Below are 27,589 nucleotides of genomic sequence, written 5' to 3' on the forward strand. Positions count from 1 at the left end.
CACTGCGTTAGTTCGTGTTACATCTGCAAATTTGCGGCATCACACCCACGGAAGGTGTGTGCTTAGTCCGGCCCGGACCTCCTGCATTCCTGACACTGGTCACTGGTGTCATGAGACACACCATGCTATTGTGCAGTGCCCAGCAAATGGCACCCCCGGTGCCCGAAATCCGGCTCACAAACATTTGGCTCCCCGGATACCAAGTACGGTACATGCCCACTTCCTGATTCACCCCATCCGCGCATCTCCCAAACTTATCCTGAGGACACGATGCGCAACACAGTACGGTAATACGGTACTTGATTTTACTAACCACATCGTAGCCCGTCAACACCGGAAGCAAACATAGGAAGACAGTCCCAATACCTCCATATCATCAGGTGCTTGCATCATGTTCGCACGCGCAATCACAGAGAAAGCGCAACGCACACATACCAGTGTCGTGGTGCGGACTAGGAGGCTACTCAGTACTCAATCCCATTTATCTTCTGCCCACCTCGCCTACCACATCCCACCTCCATCACGTGAAGGGTTGACCTTTGGCCTCCCCTCGCAACCACCGTAACCCATAAGCCACACTGTGGGAAGCGCCTCTATCTATCCCACCTTCGTCAAACGCTGTATCAACATCAGCCGCAGTTGAGGTTTGGTGGCACATGACAAGACTCACAAGCCTTCGCGCCATGCAGCCCCAGCACTAATGGTTGGCCCACCGGTATCCATTGATGGTGGTTGTCGAATGCTTCGACTTGTCATTGTTCCGAGCCAGATGCAGAACATACTAACCATCAGTTATGACCACTTGCTCGCACTACCCAGTTTGAATAACCCTAGGAAATAACAGCGCTATGCATTGGTAGTTGGGTTCGTAGCTGTCTACACGACAGGCGTCTTTTACGCGCTGTCGGCGCTGCTGCCCATGCTCAGTCCGTTGTCGTGACGCTGAACTGCGTAACCTTGAGACTGCGCGAGGTGATCGGCGTGCAGCTTGTGGTGCAGGGCGTCCTGCTGCTTGTGGAAAGGCTGTTGGTGCTGGGGCACGTGGCCGTAGCCGCTGCCAAGCTGCTGCGGCGGCGCTATAGGAAGCGGGCCGCCAACAGCGCCCGGCTTCTCGGATGACGCCGCCGCAAGCCCGGTAGCACGGACGCTGCCATCGCATCCCTCGGCCGCCGGCGTGGTGCTCTCGACCACTGGCCGCCCGTATGCCACGCCGGCACCCGACAGCGCCACCTCACCGCCGGGATGCTGCTGCGACGACTGCAGCTGGTTGGCAGCCCGCCCGGCCTTACCAGGCGCTGCGGCCTGAGCGGCCGGTCGGCCTGACAGTGACTCGTCACTCGAGTCCAGCCCCGCAAGCAGCCCCGTCGCACCGGGCGCGCCGGCGCAGCAGCCCTGCCCCAGCTCCGCCGCCGCGCCGGCGTCGGCTGCGGAGGGCGGGCGGCCGATGTGGCGTGCGTAGGCGTCCCGCAGGTGGCCCAGGAATAGCGCCCCCAGCATGTAGCCCAGCACCACTGCGGCGAAGTAGGCGCCGTTGAAGGTCATGGCGATGAGCATGGTGAACAGGTCCAGGGTGGTCACCAGCACTGCGAGGTAGGCGGGAGGATGGGCGGGTTGGCGGGGTGCAGGGGCGGGCGGCAGGGGCGGGGGCGTAAGGACGGGCGCAGGGAGGGCGGCTGGTTACATGGATGGGCCTGTGCCTGCATGAGACAGCGGACGTGCGGTACACCGCATGCAGCACCGTTACGCGTCCACCACAAGTACAATGTTGGCCACCGTCACTCACGTGACAAGCCCGAGGAGATGAGGTTCAGCAGCGCCTGGCTGCCACTGGGCAGCCACCAGGGGCCGCCCGCAGCCGAGCCGGGCGCCAGTCGCGGCCCCAGCCGGCCCGCCGCCGCCGCAGTCTGCAGAATGCTGTTGGCGGTGCGCAGGCCCACAGCCGCCACGCCCATCGCGCTGATAGCGATGAAGCTAGCCACCGCCTGGCCTGCGAGCATCAGCGTTACGCGGGCGTTTGCAAATGGGGGTTCAGGCCAGCTGTGTTTGCACATGCTGTAGTATAGTTTAGAGATGCAAACGCTGTTTATTCACGCTTCACGCTTCACGCTTCGAGCTTCGTGCCACAAACTCACCCTCGTTTGTGGGCATCCACTCCCGGAACAGCAGCAGCTCCTTGGTGCGCTGGTGGAAGAACATGAGCATGGAGGGGATGCCGCTGCCGCTGCTGCCGCCGTAGGCCGAGGCGCCGGCGCAGAAGCCCGCCATGCTGTTACCGGGTGCCGCGCCCTCCCAGCCCGCCGCGGCTTTGCACCAGTCGGCCCACGTGGGGCAGCCCTCCATGTACGGCATGTCCGTACACATGGACGACATGGCATCGATGTAGTTGTCGCACGACACCTGCGGGGGGTGGGATTGTTGTGCGGCAGGGTTGGTGTCGTACGACGAGTCCGGAGCGCCGGGTCCGAGCTGCCGGAACCAGAGAGCCTGATGGCCGCATGGTGCCACAGTGATCTGGGCGGACCGCCGGCTGCTCCAAGCCTGCTTATGGCTTCCTGTGGTAGGCTGTGGCAGGCCCGCACCCCGGCCTCACCTGGTTGCAGCTGTCGCATCGCTCCATGTACATACTAGCGCACATGGCGTCCACCGAGGCCTGGGCCTCCTTGGTGGTGGGCAGCCTGCAGCGTCGTGGCGAGGTGGCGGCACACAGCGGCAGCGTCAACAACATGCGACGCAAGCAGGGCTGACTGGCCTGTGCTGCAACAGGCCAGGCGCTGTGTGCTCCAAGCACCCTCCCTGCCTCTGCACCGGACACACACACACACACACACATATACACACACCTGCCTTGATTCTTTGTTTAACACACACACCTGCCCCCAGTCCCACGCCCTCATTCATGCTCACCCGGGTATGGCTGGGAAGTCCCGGCACTGCTGCACCACGGTGCCGTTCCCGCACAGCCCCCGGTACGACTTGCAGCCGCCCATGGTGGGCATGTCGAGGCAGATGCTCGCCAGCAGCGTCATGGGCCGGCAGAAGTCGCCCGTGACTGTGCCCACCTGCATGGATGTATCAGACAGTAACGTACAAAGTTGTGATTAAGGCTTGCAAGTCACACCGAGTAGGCGACGGGCTCTGATCCAACAATACCCTTGGCAGCTACAGCGGAGCTCGGCACTGACCCGGCAGGCGTCGCGAATGCTGCAGCCGGGCATGTACGGCATGGCGGCGCACAAGTTTAGCAGGTCGGCGGCGACGGAGGTATTCGGGTAGACGTAGCTCACACACATAGGGTTCGTGCCGTCCGCCACACACACAACCGCCAGCGAGGTCGACGGCGGCGGCGATGCGGCCGGAGTGGAGGAGTCGCCGCTGCCGCTGCCGTCTGACTGGAGCGTGCCCGATGGTGAGGGGGAAGGGGCTGGGGCAGGAGAAGGGGCCAGCGAAGGGGCAGGTGACGCCGGGACAACAACCGCTGCCGGTGGTGGGCTAGCTGCCGTGGGGTCGACAAGGGCCGGGCTGGGCGAAGGCACGGGAGACGATGAGGAGGGTTCGGGAGGCGGCGGTGACGCAGACACGACCAGCGGGGGCGGCGATCTGGGCGGCGGCGAGGGAGGTCGGGGAGGCGCAACAACACTGTTGCGTGCGGGACCAGGCCGGCGGCATAGCACGGCTGCGGCGGCACCGGTGGGCGCCGCATCGCTGTTGCAGAAGGACCTCCAGTTCGTACACTGGCCCATGTCCATGTCGATACAGCCGTCCGTGTAAGACACTGCGAGGTGGAAATTAACATCGAAGGCACAGTTGGGCGGTACGCTGGTACACACCGCAAGAAAGGACAGATGATGGGATACCGGTAGCAATAGCAGGTTTAATTATGGCGCTGTCGAAACCGCTAGGACCTTGCTCCCCAGCCCTAGCCAACTCCCCCTTTTATTTGAGCGCTCGACGCCACCCACCTAGCGGGTTGGCACAGGCGGTGGCGGAAGTACACGTGTCGCAGCCACCCATGGGCTCTCCGTTCATGTCCGCACACGCCCCCAGTGTGTCGGCAAGCACTTTGCTGGTGCTGCGGATGCCTGTGTACGGCTGCAGACACGACCTGTACTGCGCATCATCCGCGTAGGCGGCGCGAATGCTGCGTAAGCAGTGGGGCAGCGGGTAAGGGGTTAAGATGTATAGACACACGCACTTGAAGCCAAGGGATAGGGAAGCAACGGCGCTGCAAGGACGATAACCCTATTTCATTGTTATGCCGAATCAAAGCATGGATGCGGCAGACATTATCAAGCCTTAGGAGGGGTCCTCGCGGCAAGCAGCGCATCGTTCCCTGCGCCTACCCGCTGCACAGCTCGCTGGCGGAGGCGACCACGTCCGTATCGTCCGAGCACAAGCTGCTCGCAATCCGCCACGTCGAACATAGCGCGGAGAATATCGGTGGCGTCAGCGACGAGTTGCCGCAGAGAGCAAACATGCTGCAGCCGATAGCGCGGCTTGCAGCGGATGTGCAGGTCGTTGCGATGGCATCACTAGTGACCTCCGGGGCCGCTGGGCATTGGCCCCTCGCGACAGCCGCGAAGACAGCCAATACGGCGATCGTTGCGTACATATTGCGCAAGGCCATTTTGTCGCAGCTCACGCTGGTGGCCGTATTGGTCAGGTGTGGAGTCGCAACGCTGTTGGTGCGAGGGCGCTTCTACGATGCCATACTCATTCTGGTGATACTTGGCAACCAAGCGTTGCTCTTGTGTACCACGCCTGACGATGCTCAATGGCTGTCTTGAGCTTCCCAGCGCCAGAATGCAAAGCCCAGATGCTCATATGTATACGAGGAACAGGTTACTATGCACCTCGTCAGCAGGTTCGGGGTAGGGGCGTGCGAACACGCGCTTGTATGGTCAGTGTCCCAAGTACCTCCTCCAACGCGTTTCGCCTGATGCCCGACCCGGTTATTTTTATGAATCGATTCGTCCTAACCTATGGTGCTTGTATGAATAGAACAAGTTTGTTTCAAGGAAGGGCGGCGCGTCGCCAAGCACAACTGTAGGAATCCCGTGCCGACCTGGGCCTGTGTGGCCCGGCACGCCGAAGGCTCCCGGGAACCCGCGGGTGCCTCCCAGAGGACCCGCGCACCCGCGTGTTGGAGCTGGACGGTGTACCGGATGCCCCTGCCGGTAGCACCGTCCAGCCCCCAGCTGGTGGTGACCAGGTGATGACGGACGCTTCAGCCCATAGCACATGGCAGCCGGTTACAGGTTGAGAAGTTACGTCAACGGTTGTCAGACTTTTCCGGGGGGACAAACCCGTGTACCATCCGGCCCTTCGCAAATCCTCCCACTCCTACCAGCTCCCAGCCTTGCCCCCGCCTGGATACCTGACTGCTCACAACTTCGGATCTTCTGGTCCAGTCAGTATCAGTAGCAAAAGCCAGGGACAGGGGTGCCGGGGAAACAAGGAAGAGCGCGGGCGAGCGCAACGTTCGTGCATATGTGACTACGCCACGACAGTGAGTGCCGCTGGAACGCACTGCCCAGGGCCCGACTGTGCGGGTCTATCTGCTCATGTAGACATCACGATAACCAGACGCCCTGGGCCCTTGCATGGTGATCAAGAGTCGGCAGATCCATTGTTACAGCACACCGATGCATTGCTTGTGCACGACACGCGAGCGCACACCTCAGCGCCACCTCAGTTCAAGACGCTAGTGCGGACACCCCAACCCATCACTCAGCCCTATGTGTTTCCCGACTGTTGCCCACCACATCCAGCACACGGCCTCCCGCACGCGTGCCGCGTCTTTCTTCCTTCCTCCGTGCCCCCAAACATACTAAGGTATTCTACTGACAGCACAGCGTGACACCGCTGGCACTCCGCACAGCCCCTATGGTGCGGGCTCCGGCGCGGGCTCCTCCGCGCCCGCTCCTCCTGTTGCATCCCCGTGAATGACCTGATTCAACGTCTTTGTCTCATCCAGGCTGGGAATGTCCAGACCGCCCACGTTGTGCCCGCCCACCGCCGGCGAGGCGCCGCGCGAGGCGCCCGCCAGCGGACTGGTGAGCCGGCTGCCCACCGCCGACTGCGACGCCGACTTGCGGCCGGACGTCACCGGCGGCAGCTGCCCGCCGCCCGCCGACTCCAGGCCCCGCCGGGCCGGGCTGCTGCCCGCATCATGCGCAGCCACCGCGGCCTCGTCCCCGCCGTCCTGCGCCGGCACGACCTTGGCGCTGACGGTGATCGTGAGCACGTTGAGCTCGCTCTTCACCGTGACCTCGCCCACAAAGTCGCCGACTTTCTCCGCCACAAACTCCACAGTGATCAGCGCCTCCATGCCGGCCGCCACCGGCCCAGGCTTGTAAATGGCGCGGAGCGGTAGCTCTGGCCGCACCACGCTGAAGCGCGCCGCACCCGTCGAGACGTTCGCCAGCCGCGCGGTGCGGTGCGCCACAGCGCCCACGGGCACCGTACCCAGGTGCAGGTGCGAGGGCGTCAGCGCGAACTGCCGTAGCGCCTTGCCCGCCGCGCGGATGAGCTGCGTGGAGGAGGTCTTGCCCAGCCGCACCGCGTCGGCCTCCGCCCGCAGGTAGGACTCGTTGAGCGCCGCCTCCGCCTCGTCGGCACGGTGCTGCCGCGGCACTGGCGGCGGCAGCGTGCGCGGCTGCCCGTACACATCATAGGCGTGGGACTTGAGGCTGGGCCCAGGGCCAGCGCGCTCCGTATGCTGCGCCAGGATCTGGCTGTGTGCGAGCTCGGGGTAGGCGAAGTCCGTGCCCGCGGCACCGCCTGTGCGCGACATGATGGAGGCACCCGTGGCGCCCAGGCGGCTGGGTGAGGAGTACTCGACGCCGGCGGCGGCTCCAGCGCCGAGGTCCGATCCGCCTGGCGGCGGCGCGGGGCGGTCCGCCACGTAGACGCCGGGGGAGTAGGTGGAGGGCGCGCCCGGCGTGGCGGCGGGCGGCGGCAGGCGTGGCGGCAGCATGCGGCGGTTGATGGGCTGCTGGATGATGGGGTCGTTCTCCAGAGCCAGGATGCCCTCCTCCGAGCCAAAGTACGGCAGAATCTGTTTCGGAGCACGCACAGGAGTGCCACATACGTAAGGAAAGGAGCGGTTGAGGTAAATCGGACACAAGGGCGGTGGGCCCTCTAACACTGCTGAGCACGTCATGATCACCAGCGAAGCGCAGCCCGACTCACCATGCCCTCCTCCGGCCGCTTGGGCGTGTGGTCGAAAGGGCCGACCTTTACTGGCCACGGCCGCTTCTCCTTCTCGCTGTTGATCGCCGTCGCCATCTCCCGCTCGCGCGCCGCCTGCTCCCGCGCCACAGCTGCCGCATCCGACGTCTCGCGCCGCCGCCGCACCTCAGCTGCCACGCTGCGCACGCGGCCGATGGGGGGCTTGGAGCGCATGGCCAGGATGCCAGCCAGCACATCCGCGTCCTGCGCCGCCGTCTCGGACGGACGGGGGTCGCTGTAGGGCACCGCCTGGGCGTACATCATGGCTTGCGTCTGCGGGCGTGGCCAAGGGAAGGAAGGAACGGGGATGCATCAGAACGGGTGATGCAATGCCAAAGCTTGTAAGATGCGCATTTGTGTGATCACCAGTGCGCTACACCAACAAAGACTGCGTGACTACACGCGGCGGAGCACTCAGAAGGCGGCGCACCTGCTCCGTGCGCGCCTGCTGCGCCAGCACCTCGCGGATGGTGGCGATGGTCTCGCCGCTGAGGGCGGGCAGCTCCAGCAGCTCGCGGTACACCAGCACCGGCAGCGGCGCGGCGGCCCGCACGACCGGCGGCTCGTACGACATGACGCGAGGCAGGTACTGAGCGGTGCTCAGGCCGGCGCCTGCGTTGCAATTTACCCATTGCCAAGCGTGATTAACAACGTAGCGGAGCGGGCGCGACCTCGATACAACACAGAAGACAAGTTAGCCGCCTAACGCGTCTCCCAATTCCAGGCCTCTGCGGCTCTCGCTCACTCACCGGGCTCTGGCTTTACCAGCTGCGCCAGTCGCTTGAAGGCCGGCATGAGCTCCTCCAGGTGCGGCCGGTAGCGCTGCAGCAGCGCCGCGCCGCCCACAGGCAGCGGCTCCAGCGCCGGCGGCCGCTGCGGCACCTGCACCAGCACGCTGTGCATCACCGCGCCCTCCTCCTCGCCGCCGTGCAGCTCCTCACGCCGCAGCTCCACAGCCATGCCGTAGGCGGCGCCGGGCGCGGCACCGGGCTTGGCGGCGGAGCCGGGGCGCGCGGTGGACTCCGCCGCCATCTGGCGGCGGCCGGCGAGGTAGCTACTCACCAGCTGCGTGTCAAGAACCTCAAAGCCGGAGCCGTCGTTGCGGATGACGAAGATGCGCGGCTTGATGTGAGGAGCCACGGGCAGGTAGGTGATGACGGGCTCCGGTGGCGGCGGCGTGGGCGGGCGCGGCGGCGGCGGCGGGGCTGCCTCCTCGCCGTCGCCGGCGCCCGTGGCGCCGTCGGCCGTGCCTCGGCGAGAGTTGCCATACTCGTCTTCCGCATCGCTGCCGGCGTCTGGGTCCATGAGAGAGGGGCGTCGGCTGCCCCCAGCTGGCTTCACCTCCTCCTCGTCCTCCTCAACCACCGGCGGGGGCGGGGGCGGCGGCGGCAGCTCGGGGATGTGGATGTGCAGCAGCGGTGGCGGCGGCGGCCAGTAGGGCTTGGGCACATCAAACACCTTGGCCGGCCGGCCGCCGTCGTCGTCGTCCTCCTCGTCGTCGTCTGCGCCGGCCTTGGCCTTGGCGGCGGCCTGCGCTGCGCCGCGCGCCAGCGGGCCCAGAAGGAAGAAGCGGAGCTGCTCGGACTCGTAGAAGGCGCAGCTGCCGCCCTGCGGGTTTTGAAAATGAGTTGGGGCAAGAGCAACGGTCAGGTCCAGTTGCAAACAATAAGCATATGCATGAACGCCCCATGCAGAAAACTACAGGACTTGCCTGGAGCCCACTTGGGTGACAACTAGCAAGGTGTTGCCCCATGCACACGCACCCGGGGGTCGAAGAGGAAGATGCCGCTGAGGTCAGGGTTGGCCGCCAGCTCGTCCAGCAAGTTGGCTGCAGCCACCGCCTCCGCAACCGGGTCCTCCTTCTTCGGCTTCTTCCGCATGTTGCCGTCCTCGTCCTCGTCCTCATCGTCCTCGTCCTCATCAAGCGCCTCCGGCTCCGAGGCAAGCGTCGCCAGCGGCGGCGGCTGCACGCCCGCCGGCGCAAACGCCGCGGCATGGGGCGCCGCCAGCACGGCGCTGCCGTCGGGCAGCGTCCCCGTCACCACGCCCGTGGTGGCGTCCCAAGACAACGTGACGCCGGGGCAGGGCGAGATGGTGAGGCCGGCGGGGCTGCCCAGGATGGGGGCGAAGCCGTCCATCTCCACGCTCCAGGCGCCGTCGGCGGCGCGCGTTATGCGGGTGCCGTCGTAGTCCTGCACAAGCACGTCGCCGGCGGGGTAGGCCACGACCATGACGTTGTCCTCGCGTGTGGTCACGCGGGCGCCGGTGTCGGGGTCGGTCAGGGTTGCGGAGCCGATGGCGGGCAGCTCCAGCGTGAAGGGCGGCGGGGGCGGCGGCTGCGGGCGGCGCGACTCCGGCGGCGGGGTGGGCGGCGGCGTGGGCTCGTCATCACCGCCCTTGCCTTTGCCCTTGCCCTTCTTTAGCGTGTCCTTGGAGGCCGGCTTGGCGCCGGCCTTGGCGCCCTTGCCCTTCACCTCCGGCTCCGGCTCCGCCACCGACTCGGGCTCCGGCGGCGGCGTGGGCGGCGGCTTGGGCTTGCTGCCCTCGTCCGGCTCACGCAGCCGCGTGCCGTCCAGCGCCGTGCGCAGCCAGCCCCTGGCGGCGGCGGCGCCGTCAGGCCCCAGCCAGCCCTCCACCGCGTCCAGCCGCTCGCTGACGCTGCCGTCGGGGCACAGCACGCGCGCCACGGCGCCGCGCGCGGCCGACACCAGCAGCCCGTCGCGCGTGACGGCCCGGAAGGCGTTGGGCGTGGCGGGCGCGCGCAGCGCCGCCAGGTCGGCGCCCGGCAGCGGCGCACCGTGCACGGCCACGCCGCGGAAGGGCGCCAGCGGCGGCGCCAGGCTGGGGTCGTCGGCGGGCGCCACCAGCACCTGCCCGTCCGTGGTCATGCGGATGAGGTGCCCCGACGGCGTGGTCACCTGCAGCGCCGTCACCGGCGGCGGCTTCTTGTCCTTGTTCAACAGCGTGTTCAGGTCGTCGCCGCCGCCGCCGTAGTCCTCGTCCTCATCCTCGTCTTCGTCCTCGAACATGCCGCGGTTGCCGGCCTTGAGCGCCTCCGCCGCGCTCATCATGGGCTTGAAGGCAGGCCCGCTGTCCTCGCTGCCCTCCTCCGCCGCTGCGGCCTCGGCCTCCGCCTTCTTCTTAGCCTCCTCCTCCTCTGCCAGCCGCGCCGCCTCCTCCTCCGCCAGCCGCGCCGCCTCCGCCGCGGCGGGGTCCACCACGTGGAAGGCGCTGAGCACGGAGCCGCCCGGCAGCGTGCCCAGCAGCAGTGGCGCGCCGGAGGGGTCGTTCGCGCCCTCGCCGGGCGCCTTGTCCGCCGGCGCGCCGGAGCCCTCACGCCAGCGCAGCGCCACGCCGCCGCGCGAGATGGCCAGGCTGCCCGTGGGCTGCGGCGCTGAGCCCTCCGCCGCCAGCGACGCCAGCGTCGCCGCCGTCTGCACGCCGGGCGGCACCGACTCCGCCGCCGCCTCCTGCGTCACCGCCGGCATGGGCGCGCTCACGATGCAGGCGGTCTGCGGGTACAGGAACGCGGTGCGCTGGTGCGCCTCCACGCCCGCCGCCAGCTCGGGCGCCATCTTGTACACCTTGGCAGGGAGGTCCACGGGCCCGGGCGCCGCGGCGGCGGCGCGCCGCACGAAGGCGCTGAGGTTCATGGCCACCGGCAGGTCGGCTGCGGTGCTGCGCAGGTTCTCAGCGGCGTAGCACGCCACCACCACGCTGTCGGCGGGGCCGTAGTAGACGGACGACATGGACGGCAGCTCCGTCACGGCCTCCGCCAGCGCCTGCTTGAGGCGCGGGCCGTCCAGCGGCTCGTGCCAGTGGCGCGCCAGGATGGCGTCCTCGTGCGACAGCTTGGCAGACGGCGGCAGCAGGTCCACCGCGGCCTGTTCGAAAGGGCGCGAAGAGATGAGAAGTGCGCGTTTTGGTGCTAGCATTTGGGATCAAGGCCTTGCCTGGGATTGGGCAGGTCGCGAAGGTAGGTCCGGTTGCGCGGTATTTTACTTCTTGGGGTCCTAGTTCCTAAACCTGCTTCCTCGCCTCACCTGCAGCAGCTGGTAGCGCTCAATGGTTGCCACGGGCAGCGCCTCCGCCTCGGCCTGCAGTGCCGTCCGCCGCAGGCTCTTAGACAGCGCGTCCAGGCCCGTGCCCATGCCGAACGAGCCGCTGGCGGCCAGCTCGCCCGCCGCCGCCCGCGCATCCGCAAACGACTGCGCGCCAGGCAGCATCATGCACCGCAGCATGTGCGCCTCCACCGCCTCCACATCCAGCGTGCCGGAGTGCGTGAACAAGCCCTCGGGGCCGGTGCCGTAGGAGGCGCCGCCGAAGACGCTGCCGGCGCCGCCGCTGGCCTCGGACGCCGGCGCGCCCAGGACGCTGGGCTCCGCCGCTACCGCGGCCGCGGCGTCCAGGTGCGACGTGGGCGACTCAGGCCGCGGCGGTGCGGCCCGCACCCAGCCTGTCGTCAGCCCGGCCGCCGCTGCCGCCAGGCCGTCCACCTCGCAGACCAGCGAGTAGTCGGCGGCCTCCGGCTTGGGCGGCGCGAACACCGCCTCCTGCAGCTCGGTGTCCAGAGCGCTGAGCGCGCCGTCCAGCGCGCTGAGCGCCGCCATCTCCGCCGCCGCCATGCCGCCGGCCTCCGTCAGGTCCTCGCCCGCCTCGCCCGACGCCATGTTGCGCGCCACCTGCTCCAGCAGCGCGTGCATCACCAGCGGCACCGACACGCGCTCCAGCGGCACGCCGTCCAGCAGCGCCGAGTAGTAGCCCAGGTTGTGCGGCGGCGGCATGGGCCCGGCAGGCGGCGGCGGCGGCGGTGTGGGCTCCGGCTCCGGCTCCGGGGGCGGGGGAGGAGGCGGTGGCGGCGCAGGCGGCGTGGTGCGCCCGCCCTTGGCGGAGGGGGTCTTGGCGCCGGCTGCAGGAGGCGGCGGCAGCACCGGCTCGGGGGGAGGGGGCGGCGGCGCCTCTGGCTCAGGTTCGGGCGGCGGCGCGGGCACCTCATCGTACTTCGATGCGTCGTACACCTTCACCTTTGCCCGCCACTCATCGTACGTGCGCACGTTGTATGCCAGCGTTTTCAGCACCTCCGACACTGCATCCCAACCGGGAGAGTCTTCGGGCGGCGCTGGCGGAGCCTCCACCGCCGCTGCGGCGACCGCCGCGGCGGCGGCGGCAGCAGCGCCCTTGGCGCCCTTGGCCGCCGTGGGCTTTGCGGATGACGGCTTCTTGCCTTTGGCGGGCTCCGCTTCGGGCGGCGGCGGCGGCGTGTAGGCTGGCACCTGCACCTCCAGCGGCACCAGCTGCGCCAAAACATCCTCCCACAGCGCCTTCTGTGCCGCCTTCTTAACAGCAGCGTACCAGGGGGCTGGCTCGGCGGCGGCAGCGGCAGCAGCAGCCGCATCTGGCGCGGCAGCGGCGCCGTCTGCTGGCGCGGCTGGCGCCGCCGCCTTGGCCCACAGCACACCCCGGAGCGGCGTGCCCTCCTCCAGCGCCTTACGCACTGAGGCGAGTGACAGCGTGAGGCCGCTGAGGATGTAGGTCTGATAGCACACGAACGGCTCGTTCTGGACGGCCGCAAGCCGGGACGCAGTCTCGGCTGCGCAGGAGTCAGCAGCCCAGCATAATACAGCGTCAGCGCGCAATGCAAACGGATATGATGATAGCGGGCTTAGCCTCAACCAGCGGAACTAGTGTTGTTCCGCTCAGCTGCGCGCCCCAGCCCCATGCCCGCCTACCTCTTTCCACCCATACTCACCGGTCTCCCTAACTTGTACCTCCGCCGCTACCACGGCTGCCTTCGCCTGCTCCAGCGCCACCTCCTCCGCCGGCGCCTCCCGCTCTACCGGCGCCGCGCCCTCCTCGTCATCCAGCGGCGTCGGCGGCTCCTCCTCGCCCTCCTCGGCGCGCTGCGCCGCCTTCCGCGCCTCCTCCTCCTCTACGCCGCGGTGGTACGCCGCCAGCGCCTCTCCCGCGGCCTTCACGGCCTCATGTGCAGCTGTCAGCCCCGCCGCCGCCGCGGTGGCGTCGTCCTGAGCCGCCTGCAGCCGCGTGCGGCGGCGGTGCAGCTCCACGCGCCAGTCCGCCAGCTGGTCGCGAGCAAACTTGTCGGCCAGCAGCTTGGAGCTCAGCTCCGGGCCAAAACTGCGGGGAAGGTTGTGCACATGTTCTCGAGCCAGTTCTACGCTGGAGGATGGGTGCTGGGAGACTTGTATCTTGCCGCCAAGCAAGGCGCCCACCTGCACCTCTGACCCAACTGGCGCGGCATGCCAAACCCTCCCCCACCAGCAGTCAACTTACGTGCATGTTTCCGGCCCCTGGCCAGCTGCTATGTGGGCATCTAGGACGGCCTTAGCCTCCTGCCCCAGAGGCGTGGCAGGATCCAACCGAAGCACCGCCTCATGCAGGACAATGTAGCGCGCTAGCTCCTTCCGCTTCAGCGTGGCCTGGATGCCCTTCGCGTCCGCACCCACGCCATAGTCCACGATAGAGACAACGGGCTTCCAAGTGACCTCAAATGGGCACTCCGTCAGCTCCTTGATGTCTTGCGGCAGCTGCGGGGCAGAGGACAGGCGGGAATTGCCGGTTCATGAAGCCGCGGGCTCGTTAAGGGTAGGGAAAAGGGCGTGTCGCAGCGCTAGAGTGCGGACACCGTCTCCAGAAACCCCGCTAAGGACGGCCATTCATATGCGATCCAAGTTTGAATGTTGTCAATTAGGCTTCCGCGGCAGGGGCCGCGGCAAGGCGCGTCCTCGGAGTCCCGGCTCTAAGAGACAAAAGACAAAATGCCCCGCTCCCTCACGTTGTCGTCAGGGGATGGCTCCGGCGGTGGAGGAGGCGCAGCCTCTGGCTTCTTAGGCTTTGGTGCCATGGCTCCGGCACTTTGGCTCTGTAGAGCCTATCACGAAATGGCCATCTCTTCCAAGCAAACTCGCAAGCAAGGTCAAGCTGTATTAATCAAGTCTCATAACGTATGGTCAGAAGCTAAATTTTTACCAGCGACAGTTGACGCAGGGGGGAAAGCATCGACGACTCGAGCTCATCCCTGCTCCAGCGACGGAGCGACCGAGCCCGCACTTGCATGCACGCCGCATCCCCTGCTTCATACTTGCTTCTTTTCGGTATTTCAATTGCGGCATTTTGGGCTGCACAGATTACAGGGGGGTCCTGGCGAGTGCCATTTGCTTGGGTAGCCCCGGTTGAAAATGCTGCCCATCCTTGGGCGCAACGCAGCCGGGTCGGCGCTGGCCCGCCTTGCAGGTGTGGGCGTATTCCCGTTACAGGCGCTGGGAGGACAATGCACGTCTTGGCGAGGGGCTAGTCACGCGTGCAGACGCATCAGCGCAGCCTGAGCAGCCTTTCAGTGCAATGGATATGAAGCTAATACTGTGCTTCTTTCGCTGGCACAGGCCTGCGCTGGGCTGCTGCTGCGTCTCAGTCCAGCCGGGACTACAGCAGCACGCTCATGACTGCGGATAAGCTTGGCCCTGGAGGTCGCTCGTCGGTGCGTAGGGGCTTTGGCGCGGCAGCAGGGGCCTGCGGGCACAATCAGTAGCGGGCATTGCTTGAGCCTTGGCCTCCTTGCTTTCCCCAACGCAGGTAAGCGGCATTACTGCCACCGTTTTCGGTGCAAACGGATTCCTGGGCTCGTACATCGTCAACGAGCTCGCCAAGCGCGGCTCTCAGGTGGTGTGCCCCTTCCGGAGCACGGAGAACGAGGCGATGCACCTAAAGCAAATGGGCGACCTGGGCCAGGTGCGGGCTGTGGGAGGAGACACATGTGGCCATGTGTGTGTGGGGGGGAGGGATGTGCAGGAATGGGTGGGGAAGGGCAGAAAGCCGCAGCAAGGGGCAGCGTGGCACGGTTAATGGAGCCCGCCCCCAACGCCGTGGTCCTGCTATGCAGATTGTGCTGCTGCCGGAGCTGGACATTCGCAACGATGACGACATCAAGCGTGCTATTAGCCGCTCGAATGTTATCATTAACTGCGTGGGCATGCGCCTTCAGACTAAGAACTGGTCGTTTGAGGACGTGCACGTGGACTTCCCCAAGCGCCTGGCGAAGTGAGCAGGGCCGGGCGCAGCGAGCATCAATCGCAAGGCGCGGGAGGCAGCGGGTCCAACACAGAGAGCGGAAGACGGACAGAGCGGACGGGGGTGAAGACTGATGAGAGGGTTCAGGTCAGGGGCAGCCATAGTAGCCTGTGGGAGCTTTAGGGCAGTTCTACCATGCGCGACGTTCAGTGCAGTAGGCATTGCGTGTTAAGTGTTCTTTTACCGCCGGGATGCATACTCCCGAAATGGCACCCGTCACGAGCTTCCAGTGGCAGCGGCACGTGGTGTAGAGCGCGCAGCTCAGGGGCGGTTGACACGGGAGGGCAACTGCGCGCGACCCACGGTCCCCAGGATGCATGCCGTGCACCAGGCACCTATTCCCCACCTGCTGTTCATGTTGCTCGTGCGCTTGATGCTTGCAGGCTGGCGGCGGAGACGGGCCAGGTGCAGCGGCTGATCCACTTCAGCGACATGGGCGCAGACGAGAACCACAAGTCCCTGCGCATGCGCACCAAGGCGGTGGGCGACAAGGAGGTGCTGGACGCCTTCCCGGACGCCACCATCGTGCGGTGAGCCTGCGTGCCTACCTGTTGCATATGCGGGTCTGCGGGATGCGATGAAAAGCATGAGACATTGCGTCAGCGCCGGGGACACACGGGCACGGCGTGTTGTCTCGGCGGCCTGTGTTCTCCTTTCCGTCGCGTTTTGCGCCGCATGCCGTACTGGTTGCCCACCCTCTTACGGACCGCTGTCCGCCCGCCCGCATTTCCCCCTCCCCAGCCCCGGCGACATCGTGGGCATTGAGGACCACTTCTACAACTACCTCATCTACCAGCTCACGCTGACGGTGTTCGCGCCCGTGGTGGAGTCGGGCTCCAACAAAATCCAGCCCACCTACGTGCTGGACGTGGCGGACGCCGTGGCGGCGTTGCTGCGCAAGCCCGACACCGCGGGCAAGACCCTCTACTTGGGCGGGCCCGAGGTGCTCACGTGAGTGGGCGGGCTGTGAGGGTAGCGCAGCTGCAGCGGCCTGCACGGCCGGCCCGGGATGCGCCTAGGTCTCAGGCTTGGGAGCGAGGAAGGCTGTAGCCTTATGCAAATGAGCCGCCTTAAGGCTGACCCGACTGACCCGTATTGTGGTCCGCTCACCTCGGTGCGTGTGCAGCATGCGTGAGGTGTACGACCTGCTCCTCAAGACGCTGCGCATCTACCGCGACGACACCGTGCATCTGCCCGCCTGGGCCGTCAAGGCCATGTACAAGCCCTTCGACTCTGTGCGCCGCATGGTGCGTGGGCAGCCGTCGGGTTGGGTCAAGTCCAATTCGTGCGCTTGTATCAGTACACTGCTGCCTGCCTGACCTTGTCTCTGTGCGCCTGCCCTCCCTCCGCTCCCTGTATCCCTCCGCTCCCCTCGGTCATCTCCACCCGCCGCCTCCTGTCCTCCGCCTCGCCTGCCGCAGCTGCCGGGCCTGCCCATGACCAGCCCTCTGGCGACGGAAGACTACGTGGAGGAGATGCTGCGCGACAAGGTGGTGCCGGCGGGCGCTCTGGGCTATGCCGACCTGGGCATCGTGCCGCAGAAGGTCACGGACGGCCTGGCGATTGAGCCCGTGCGCCACGCGCGCGTGGGAGGCTACCGGTGGGTGGTTGCGGCTTGGGTGCGGGGTACAGGGAGGGACAAGGGGGAGGGAGCAGGCGAGACAAGCTTGAGTTTCGCAGAGTGGACACGTGGCACAGACTCATCCACGCGGACCTGTTCATGGTTGCTGCAGGTGGGGCGATATGTCGGCGGTGGCCAAGGACATCCCGGAGTCGGTCCGGAAGTACTACAACATCAAGCAGTGAGGGCGCAGACGCATCCAAGCACAGCACTGGAGGCGCCACAGCGTTATGTGCTGTTGGTCTTGTGGCGGCACTGCGTGCCGGCCGGAGCTTATCTTAGACATGGCTTAGGAACCTAGATAGCATAGCAACATGACAACAAGGTGTGGTTTGTTCATCGGGTCGCGTCGGGGCGGTGAGGTTGTGATAGGCGGGTCGCTTTGTGTTTGCGGATTCGGCGTGTTGACTACCGTGGAATGTAGGGTGAGGCGGGTTAAGGGCAGGGCCCGAAACAGCATTTGGCTTCTGAACATAACTTGTAACTCTGATTCACAGCCAGGCCTATGCGTCGTTAGTGACATGGCAAAGGAAGCAAGACCTGCGCGGCCAGACCTGTGCGTAACGCAGCTGGAGAAGAGGCACAGCGCGCGAACGACGCACCAATGCCTTGTCCCTTCTTGCTACGCATTTATGTGGGCACGGGTGGGAGCCACACACATCGGGACTACGCTTTCCTGCCCCTTGCCATGTTCCATCACGAACGCAGCTGGAGAAGAGGCGGTGAACCCTCTTTTGCCGTCCAGGCCGCTTCGGCGGCCGATAGCCCCCTTACACCCCGCCACCTGACCCCAAGTTGGTCGCCAACGCACTGGGCTCCGTGCGGGTGAGACGCGGCGCCTGGACTGCGGGGGGGGGGGGGGGGGGGCGCGAGGCCCCCGCTAACCCCGAGACCCTTCGAGACTAGGAGAACCTGCACCGTGTCAGCATCATACTCGCCATCGGCATACCCTAGCTACGTTCGTGACATACACAGATAACACACGTACATTCTACCATCTTGATTAGATTAAGCAAGTCACAGCTGAACAGCTTTGGAAACGTTTACCAGTACTGACAGGCGGACCTTCGACGGTCCTGAGTGTGGCCGGGGATGCCGTTTCATTGATGCCTCTATATCTTCATACAGAAACCTGTGTTTAATAGGCGCAATACAACGGGTGGGAGCTGCGGTGGACCAGAGCCCGCTCATCCTGGCCACTTTGCTTGACGTTTGTGGCGCGTCAGCAGTTGAACGACGACGGCATTTTGTTACCACGCCCATTAAGCAGCCAGAGGATGTGCGGGCGCCAGGTGGCTCCGGGTGTATTGCACACTGCATAGGGAGCGACGGAATAAATGGAGGTCCAGGCGGCAGCGGAAGAAGGGTGAGGAGTCTACGCCTGTTGAATTTGAGGCAGGGTAAAGAGGGGCAAGCAGGGCATTTTCGCAATGCGCGTGACTTTGTAAACTTTGCGCAGGGCTGGGGAGCGGACGTCCCATCAGGTCTCTGCAGCGCTGGATGCACCTGGGCCGTCGGGGCGTCCAGGCTCGGCGCAGCGCCTCAGCTCGGAACACCTGCGTGAGGGCGCGACGCTGCGCTCCTCTCGGAACGGGACAGAGCTGCTCCCAGCAACTGATGACTTGATAGCTCAGGATGATGGAGATGGGCAGATATCGTTGAGACCGCGGCCACCAGCATTGGCTGTGTCTGGCTTCGGTGTAGTCTCCGAGCGCGTCAAGACCCGGCGGACTTCTATAGCAGGGTTCCTGGGCTTCGGGTCGCAGTCAACGGCCAAAGGACCGCCCGGCGAGCTGTCTCCTAGCCGCGACCCAACGGCACAGGGCTTGAGCTCGGCGGGGCAGCCGTCACCAGGGCGCGCACGCCACAGCTCCTTCCTGCAATCCTTCGGCCAGTCCTTTGGCCTGGGGCCACACGGGGCGCCGTCAGATGCAGCGGAATCCGGGCCGCCATCGGTGGCGGACGGGGGGCCGGCAACGGAGGGGGAGGGAGGGCGGCCCAGCACGGTGGGCGGCATCTCCACCGGCCGCCGGAGACGTGCCAGCATGCTGGACATTTTCCGGCCCAGCCACTTGCTGGACACGGCGCAAAGCGTGGGTGTCCCCGGGCTCAACACCACGGACTCCGTTGAGCCAAGCGCCGGCTCCGGGCTGCAGCGCTCCAAGTCCAGTATGGGCAGGAAGACGCGGCGCGCGTCGGTGATGGACTTCTTCCGCAACAGCGCCACGGGCTTCAGGTCAAGCGGAACCGGACTCACGGACGCGGAAGGGGCTGGGTCAGTGAAAAGCGGCAACCGCAGCTTTAAGGAGCAAGGCGGGGCCAGCCGCGGCCGCCGGCGCAGTGTGATTGACATCCTGGGGCACACATCAAAGAGGGTGGGTGTCTGCTGAATCGGGCGTTGACACAGCTGGGCGGGGTGCTGTAGTGGCCTTTGCGTGCTATTGTTTGACGGCGACATCAGGGGTATGGGATGGCAGGGGCTGGCATGCACAGGAAGCCGTCAGCGAGATAGGGCCGTGAGTGAGCACCTTCGAGCAGGCCCCTGACTGACGCACGCTCATACTCATCCTGATGTTGCCTGGCACGTGCACTGGACGCAGGTGTTCGCCAAGCTGGTGCACCAGGATCTTTCGGAAGACGAAAAGTCGGAGGAGGAGGTGGACGAGGGGCCGCTGTGGTTCACGTCGCTAAGCGACTTCAAGCCGCTGACGTTCAAGTACCTGACGGGCCGCTATTCCTCAGCCTACTTCGCGTGCGCCATCAAAACGGGAGAGCACTACATCCTCAAGCAGTTTGAGAAGGGTGAGGGCTGTTTGGAGGTCACGGCGTTGCACATTAATTTGCACCACGCTTGCTGCAGTTAATTTGCTGCGCCCTGGGGTAGCCAGGCTACAATTGTGAAGACACTGACGAAATGTGTTCCCTGCGCGGCTACGCCGCTATGCTTTTGACGCATAGACAAGATGGACCTGCCGGACGAGCGCGGCGTGCGGCGCGCGCTAGCGTTTGCCCAGATGCTGGAGCACCCGCACTTGGTGCGGTGCTGCGGCACGTGGGAGGACGAGAAGGCGCTGTACATTGTGGAGGAGTACGCCACCAAGGGTGACCTGTTGCAGGTGGGCGGGGCTGGCGGCGGGCGGCGGGCGGTCACGGGGATGGTGCTTCACTGCACACGGGGACTGCACGTATGATGCAGACAAGTTTCACTTTTGCTGCAGCGGTCAAGTCTTGCATAAGTAGGGCCAGCATCCCGTACCAATCTTATCAGCCCCGTATGCGCCGCGTGTGCACCCACCGCACGTATGTGCTTTGCAGGACTCCATGTCGCACCCCGAGAAGTATACGGAGCTGTTCATGGCCACCAAGGTGGTGAAGCCGCTGCTGGAGGTCCTGGTCTACCTGCACAACATCAACGTCGTGCACCGCGCCATATTTCCCGAGTATGTCATGTTCGGGAGAGGTGAGCACGCGCGCGCAGGCAGACACTAATGCATTCGGGTCTGTGTCCTCGCCCCGACGATTGCGTGAGTCAACCGCCTGTTGTTACGATCCCAGCGCCTTTCCTCCAGCCCGCAATCGCCAAGTCAATACCTGCTGTACACTCCCAAGTCGTTGTTACCCGCGGCATCGTAATTTTATGCTGTATCGCTGCATCGCCATTTGCAGAGGACGTCCTGAAGCTGGGCCACTTCACCAGCGCAGTGGACCAGCGGCTGGACCCGCCCAATGAGCGCATCCACTTCCTGGACTATATGGCGCCGGAGATGCTGGCGGTGCAGGATGAGCCACGCGGAATCGCGCCCAGCCCTCGCACCGGCATCCGCCACGACGTGAGCAAGGGTTGCCCGCACATAGCTGATCGGCTGCTTTATGTGCGGTTATGATCGTTCCGTTTGTGGCGCGCTGACAAGTTGATTTCGCCCGGTGCTGCTGCTTGCTGGTGCTTGTACAGGGCGCGCACGCGCACCAGAACAAGCAAGTGCGCATGCAGGGCTTCTCGAACGACGGCAGCAGCAGAGGCGGCACGCAAACGCAGCTTAACATTCCGCTGGCCTCTGGCAACAACAGCTCGCCTATCAACTCCAATGGGGGGACGCGGCGAAACATGTTTTCCAACGCCGCCGCGGACCCGCCGTGGTTTTCTTCGCCAGCCTCCAACGATGCCGCTGTGCCGCCGGGCCCAGAGCGTTCGGGCATGTCCCGCTCAAGCCTTATGAACCCGCTCGCGCGCCTCCGCTCCCGGATGTCATCCTCCGCACTGGTAGCGGCGCAAGGCCCGGACTCGCTCCGCGCCACCGGCGCCCTCAGCCGCGAGGCGTCAAACTACGGTGGTGGTGGCCCTGACAGCGGCGGCATGTCACCGCTACGTGGGCGCAGCCGCGTGGATCTCACCTCCGACGCGTCATGGCTATCGCCCAACGTGGAGAGCAGCGCCCGCAGCTTCTCGGGTTCACCAGCCCGGCGGCGCAAGAGCACCCTGGATGAGATGAGCGCCCCCTGGCTGCGGCCGGTGGCAAGCTCCGGCCAAGAAGGCGAGGAGCCGACGCAGCCGCTTTCAGGGACTGGGGACGGCACGCTGCCGGCATCTAGCCCCGCTGCCGCGGATGGGGCGTCCGATCTAGCGGCGGCACAGTCGCCGGAGGCGGGCCAGGTGTGGCCAGAGGACCCCCGCGCGCCCAGCAAGCTGCCGGGCTCGCCGGGCTCAGGCGGGGACACGTTGGAGCGCGAGGCAGGCCACCCGCGGCAGCCAGCGGAAGGCTCTCGGAATGCGCAGGCGCCCATAGGCGACCCCGACCACGCCGAGGCCTCAATCATGGGCTACATCCCTGCGGCAGAACTCGGCGCGTTTGCGATGGCTTCCCTAGCTGGTTATCTGCCGTCGCAGCCGCTGCTTCCCAACGGAAATGGCAGCGCTAGCGGCAGCAGCCGCGGCTCGCGGCCCAGCTCCGCCGCCAAGCCAGCCAAAGGCTCGCGGCCTAGCTCGGCTGTCATGCCTACCAGCGCAGCAGCAGCAGCAGCAGCAGCAGCCAGTGGCAGCCCGGCCTCGGCAACCAATCACTCGAGCGGCGCGGGCGCTGACGCGGCTGGCAAAGCCGCAAGCTCAGACGGCGGCGCCTCAACCAGCGCCGGCCCTGGGCCTGTGGCGGAGTCGTTGATGCAGGAGCCCAGCTCGCCGGCGCGCAGTAACGATGGCGATGAGCCCACCGTGCTAAAGCGCGGCCGCACTGGCGTCTCTTTTACCACTGGCCTATCCGGCGGCGAGGACATGCTGTCGCCGCCCCTGCAGGAGCCGGCGTCCGCCAACCGCTCGCGTGTGCAGTCAGCGCGCAGCCGCGCGGCGTCGCGCGGCGCGTCCCGCGTGGCCTCTCGCGAGGCAAGCGCCACCGGCAACATGATGGCGGGGCTTCGGACCATGGCGCGCAACCTCACGCTGCGCATTGGGCAGGTGCTGGTGGGCAAGGGCGGTGAGGGCGGGGGCCCCGGCTACGGAGGCATGGAGGAGGAGGGCGGCGGCGGCACCGCGAGGCGAGGCGGCGCGGACCCGTCGCCGCGCCAGAGCCAGGCGGGCGGCGCCGGCGACGCGTCCATCTTTGTGCCCAGCAACCCTTGGGAATGGCAGGAGCATTACAATGAGAAGGTCGACTGCTGGCAGGTACGAGAATACTGGGAGGGCTTGCGTGCCGCATCCGGCTCAGCATTATGAGGTCTGCCCTGGCTTGGGCTACCCCTTGAGCTGTAGGCCAAGTTAATACCGTACATACTGCGCTGTGCTGACTGGTTGTTACAATGGTGCCGTTGCCGCTCGTTGCCGCAGGTCGGCTGCCTGGTGCACGAGATCCTTTGCAACAGCCTGCCGTTCGAGGCGGAGGACAAGCTGCTGGCGTGTGCTCTCATCCTGTGGGCTGACATCGTGTCCTTCCCCGACACGCTCTCGCCCGAGTGCCACGCCTTCATGCGCGCCTGCCTGACAAAGAACCCCGCCGAGCGCCCCAGCGCCGCCGAGCTGCTGCAGCACCCCTGGATTACGCGCCATGACGGCGGCGAGGTCCTTAAATCGGTGCGGCAGCTGCGCGAGGACCAGAACCTGCACCACGGCGTGGGCGCGGACGGGCAGCAGCTGACATTGCTGCAGCGCATGGCGGTGGCCGTGGGGCTGGGCTTCATGGTCAGCGCGGCGCGCCACGCCGGCGAGCAGCCGGAGGACAGCGGCGGCGTGGTGGGCTGGCTGAAGCACTGGACCGCCAAGGTGCTGCCGCTCAATGGCGGCGATGAGGACGCCAGCAAGGAGGGCGAGCACAAGTTTGAGAACGCGCTGCACCTGGTGCAGGAGCAGCACCAGCAAGACACGGAGGCGGTGTTGGGGCACGAGGCGGCGCGGCCCAAAAGCAGCGACGTGGAGGCAGGCGCAGCGGCAGCCGCGGCGCGGCGGCACTCGCGGGAGGCGCACGCAGGGGCCGGTGGTGCCGGTGCCGGTGCAGACGCTCGGTGGGGCGTGGTGCTGTAAGGAGAAGCCAGCGATAGCGCCCGCCGCAATGCGGCTGCGCCGAGAACTGGTGTTGGGCAGAGGCGGAGGCGCGAGGCAAAGCATTGGGTGGAAACTGGAAAGGTGTTTGGGCACATGTGGTTGTCTACCCGCTGCAAAAGAGCGGGCGGATGTACTATCACGAGATCTACTGAACGGATGTAGCGGTTGGAAGGGTGAGGACCGAATGGGTAGCTCATAGCCAACAACACGGAGCCAGCGCAGCAGGTTGCAGCTGGGTGCTGCATGTCGGCACACGCGTCCTGCATGCATGCATGCGCGCGCTGCGATACGGCCCAGCATACACTGCGTAATGCACGAGTCGGTGCGCTTGTTGGTCTATCAGCGCAAGCCTTGCATACTTGTGGTGCCTTTAAGCATGCGACTATTCGTTTATACGTCGGCAGTTGTAGCCAGGTCGATACCGTGTTTGATGGCGGAATCCACCTCATGGCGTCAGCCGAATGACCTGATGTGACCACAATACACAACCATGCATCTCGAGTAGGTTTAGAACGTGAATGGCACACTCGTTGTGTCGCGTATTTCTATGATGTATGCAGGCCGGCTGGCTGCTGAAGCCTGCATGATCTTCACGCAGAAACGTGAAGCTGGTTGGTCATTAATGTGGGCGTGAGAATGCAGAGTCGTGTGCAACATTCATCTTGAATCCCTCAAGCTACAGAAGTGTGGCGTGCATTCTAGCATGTGTGGAGAATGAATAAAGCCGTGATTTTGCGGCAGGGCACCGCCATGGGACTCCGCATGATTTCGACGTGACGGGCGGGGGGGTCGGTGCGACATGGGCGCAGATGGACACGAGCTGCCCCCAACCGTCGTTACCAATAACGGCGCTGGCGCTCGAGCTGTAATGTGACGCGCGCGTTAATGACGAGTGTGGTGCGTACGGTGTGCAAGTAGATTAGTGATATTGGGATGAAACGGCCCCCGACAACGTGCAGAGCGCTCGGCACTTCGTGAGGATAGGCAAGTGGAGGCTAGAGCCGACAGGAAGGAAGTGTGTAACACGCATGTACCGCCAGGCGAGGCGTGTAGATCCGCTGCTCTACGATGCAGGCGCAACACGCAGTACCGTATCACCAATATGCCACTGACCTCCCCTGGACCAGACACGTCTGTCCCAACCCCTGCCGCACTGACGCCAAGCTGACTTCAGCCAGTCGGACCGTTACTCCCGAACCATGGTCTTAGTGATGGTGTGCGGAACTATTGATGCCGTCTAGCTCAAAGTGCTTTAATTACGAGTGTGGTGGGAACGAATGCGTACGTAGACCAGAGCGGACGGCGGAGTGGGCTTGCAGGCGGCACGAGAGTAGGCAGTCAGTAGCGCAAGTTGCGAATTCACATGTTACCTCGTAACCGACGATAAACGCTGTGGACGGTCGCGCCCATGGCTGGCTGACAGAAAGCGGCTGCTGTATTGGGATGGCTGGGCTGGGCGACGGCGGCCGGGCGTTGCTTGGGACTACCAGAAAGGATGCGCCCGAAACCAACCTGGAGAACACCAGCGCCACCGGTGCCCAGCACGACATGTATGGGAGGGAGGGAGGGACAGGAGGCGTGATGCACTGCCGCGGAAAAGCTATGGCGCTAGGCGCGAGGCAAGCAACGTGACCCCCAAAACAACCGCGAGGACATGGTGCGCGAGTCGGGCTGCGGGCTGTGGCTGTGCGCTGCGTGGGGTGGATAAACGAAGAACACTAAGTATGGCGAAGTGATGGATGCGGTTAAATGAGCAAGTGCGCCGGGCGGCCGAGGAAGTAACGACAGCGCGATCGCTGCATGGCTCATCCCGGTCGCACTGCGGTTGGCATGGGCGCGTGCGATGCATGCCGTGCGACACCAGGAAGCCCGACTCTGGAAACACAAACGCTGACGAAGAGGCAAGGGAGCAAACAGCAGGCAGGTGACGGGTGCGGACCGCATTGCGGTTCCCCACACCCGTCATGAAACCGGCAGCCGCACGGGGCGGCGGCTGCCGGCCGGGTGGGGGCAGGTGTGTTAGTGGGGTATGCAAACGCGGGCTAGGGGCACTGCAAGCAAGGCACACGGAACTCAACACACTGAAGCCCCTGGATCGGCCGGTAACGGTATCGTCATCTCCAGAGGGCTGTGTATGGGTTGGGAGGCCGCCGCCGCGCACGCCCGCAACGAATACTCCTGTTGGGATGACGCGGCGGCGACCGGGCGCCACGGGAGTGGCGGCACGTGACCAAGGCGGCCGCGGGGGCGGCGGCACGTAGCCGAGGCGGCCGCGGGGGCGGCGGCGCGTCGCCAGGGCGGCCGCGGGGGCGGCGGCACGTAGCCAGGGCGGCCGCGGGGGCGGCGGCACGTAGCCAGGGCGGCCGCGGGGGCGGCGGCGCAGAACCAGGGCGGCCGCGGGGGCGGCGGCGCATCGCCAGGGCGGCCGCGGGGGCGGCGGCGCAGAACCAGGGCGGCCGCGGGGGCGGCGGCACGTAGCCAGGGCGGCCGCGGGGGCGGCGGCGCAGAACCAGGGCGGCCGCGGGGGCGGCGGCACGTAGCCAGGGCGGCCGCTGGGGCGGCGGCGCGGTGCCAGGGCGGCCGCGGGGGCGGCGGCGCATCGCCAGGGCGGCCGCGGGGGCGGCGGCAGGGCGCCAAGGCGGCCGCGGGGGCGGCGGCGCATGAACCAAAAAAAACCAATTAGACATAAAACCAGGAGTAAACCAAATAATCACCAATAATGCGACTGCGTCAGTTCCACGGGGCTGGCAGTGCTGTCGAAGTGGCGGCGGCCGGCGAGGTACTGGCGGGTGAGGCCCACCAAGTCGGCATATTCGGGGCGGTGCCGCTGGCGTCGTTGCACGTAGTAGGCTTCAGGCGTGCGCTGCAGCATGCGCTGAAGATCGCCCAGGAGGCGGGGCCGCCGGTAGCCCATGCGCGTCAGGGCGGTGATGAGGTTGGCGGTCTCAAAGGCGAAGTTCTCAACCTCCGTGACGACACGCCGCAGGCGATGAAACTGGCCGGTGAAGATGTTGCGCTTGCTGGCTTCATTGACGTTGCTGTCCGTGCCAATGAAGCGGGACAGGCGCACACCGTCAAACACCGGCTGCACCCGCTTGTCGTACAGGCGTGTGGTGATGCGCGCGTGGCCGGCTGGCGTGGTGCGCAGGATGAGCAAGATGTCCAGGAACGGCATGGCGGCGGTGTCGGCGGCCAGCTGCGCTTGCAAGTGGGGGTGCGACTGCGCCTCCACCTGCAGTGAGGCGGGGTACAGCCCGTGTAGGCCGGCGTATCGCTGGTCCACGCTGAGGAGGCGGGTGATGAAGGGGTTGTTGAGGGCCAACAAGTCGTCCAGGTACCGCTTGGTGAGGTCGAAGGCGTGCAGGACACGCTGGCGCTGAGCTGTGGCGGCGGGCTGTGTCAAGAAACGGTACTCAAACCATGCGAGGAAGAGGTTGGCAATGAAGGGGGCAGCGGAGATGCCCATGGGGATGCCGCACGTTTGCCGGACGAGGGCGAACGTGCCGAACCGGATGAACGTGGAGCAGACCAGGCTCCGGAATAGGACCAGGAACTGGTCGCGCGTGAAGGTGTGGACGGCGACGTCGGTCATGGGGTCGCGCCGGTAGGCAGGCGCATTGTGGGCGGCGTCGGATGTCAGCAGTGTGGCTTCGTACTTGCGGCGGCCGTCGGGCGTCTTGGGCGGCGTGACGGTCACTGCGATGGCCACTCGCTGGGCATGTGCGAGCGTGGCGGTGATGAGAGACGCCATGGTGTCGGCAAGCTCCGCATGGGGGATGTTGGTGTAGAGCCGAGCAAAGTCGAATGCCTGGGGCGCGGTGACGCTAGAGCGTGGGAGCTGTTGCGCATTAAAGGCATAGACGGAGTCCATGACCGCGCCAGAGTGGAGGCAGAACCAGGGATCCGTGCCGATGCGGTCACGCCACATGTCGCGGAAGGCGTCGGCGAGCGTGCGAAGGCTGGCGGTGACGACGTCGCTGATGGCGGTGACTGGGCAGGCGTGGGAGCACGCCAAGAAGCGCAGACCGGGCGGCGTCTTGTGCATTTTCATGGTGATGGCATAGTATGCGGCGGCCTTGGTGACGTCATACTGCAGCTGGGAGATGCCTGCTTGGGCCAGGGTCGTG

The 27,589-nt window shown here is 65.7% G+C and overlaps 5 protein-coding genes across 5 annotated transcripts; 2 read left to right on the forward strand and 3 right to left on the reverse strand.

The window, feature by feature from the left end:
- Positions 1–5: 5 nt before the first annotated feature.
- On the reverse strand, positions 6–4,963 carry CHLRE_10g434350v5 (uncharacterized protein). The gene is made up of 8 exons (XM_001702418.2): positions 4,341–4,963; positions 3,960–4,138; positions 3,183–3,772; positions 2,905–3,059; positions 2,591–2,675; positions 2,133–2,397; positions 1,784–1,987; positions 6–1,583 (listed from the first exon to the last, which is right to left on the reverse strand). The coding sequence occupies exons 1-8, from the start codon at positions 4,472–4,474 to the stop codon at positions 895–897; spliced, it is 2,301 nt and encodes a 766-aa protein (XP_001702470.2). The 5' UTR covers positions 4,475–4,963; the 3' UTR covers positions 6–894.
- A 274-nt stretch (positions 4,964–5,237) lies between these two features.
- On the reverse strand, positions 5,238–14,183 carry CHLRE_10g434400v5 (uncharacterized protein). Its single transcript, XM_001702417.2, has 9 exons — positions 14,024–14,183; positions 13,522–13,775; positions 12,980–13,365; positions 11,274–12,820; positions 8,994–11,114; positions 7,980–8,838; positions 7,661–7,842; positions 7,192–7,503; positions 5,238–7,057 (listed from the first exon to the last, which is right to left on the reverse strand). Exons 1-9 carry the CDS (start codon positions 14,090–14,092, stop codon positions 5,882–5,884), a joined length of 6,906 nt encoding a protein of 2,301 aa, XP_001702469.1. The 5' UTR covers positions 14,093–14,183; the 3' UTR covers positions 5,238–5,881.
- A 135-nt stretch (positions 14,184–14,318) lies between these two features.
- CHLRE_10g434450v5 (uncharacterized protein) lies at positions 14,319–17,432 on the forward strand. The gene is made up of 9 exons (XM_001702601.2): positions 14,319–14,481; positions 14,631–14,725; positions 14,821–14,976; positions 15,128–15,285; positions 15,699–15,845; positions 16,057–16,266; positions 16,442–16,562; positions 16,737–16,915; positions 17,049–17,432. Exons 1-9 carry the CDS (start codon positions 14,427–14,429, stop codon positions 17,119–17,121), a joined length of 1,194 nt encoding a protein of 397 aa, XP_001702653.1. The 5' UTR covers positions 14,319–14,426; the 3' UTR covers positions 17,122–17,432.
- Positions 17,433–17,903: 471 nt separating this feature from the next.
- Positions 17,904–24,845, forward strand: CHLRE_10g434500v5 (uncharacterized protein). Its single transcript, XM_043066698.1, has 8 exons — positions 17,904–18,302; positions 18,396–19,311; positions 19,537–19,738; positions 19,895–20,052; positions 20,252–20,396; positions 20,603–20,766; positions 20,889–22,589; positions 22,752–24,845. Exons 1-8 carry the CDS (start codon positions 18,274–18,276, stop codon positions 23,439–23,441), a joined length of 4,005 nt encoding a protein of 1,334 aa, XP_042920095.1. The 5' UTR covers positions 17,904–18,273; the 3' UTR covers positions 23,442–24,845.
- Positions 24,846–26,127: 1,282 nt separating this feature from the next.
- CHLRE_10g434550v5 (uncharacterized protein) lies at positions 26,128–27,589 on the reverse strand. Its single transcript, XM_001697915.2, has one exon. It carries the CDS (start codon positions 27,505–27,507, stop codon positions 26,173–26,175), a length of 1,335 nt encoding a protein of 444 aa, XP_001697967.2. The 5' UTR covers positions 27,508–27,589; the 3' UTR covers positions 26,128–26,172.

Source organism: Chlamydomonas reinhardtii, chromosome 10 (genome assembly GCF_000002595.2).
Source record: "Chlamydomonas reinhardtii strain CC-503 cw92 mt+ chromosome 10, whole genome shotgun sequence".
NCBI classification, from domain to species: Eukaryota; Viridiplantae; Chlorophyta; class Chlorophyceae; order Chlamydomonadales; family Chlamydomonadaceae; genus Chlamydomonas; species Chlamydomonas reinhardtii.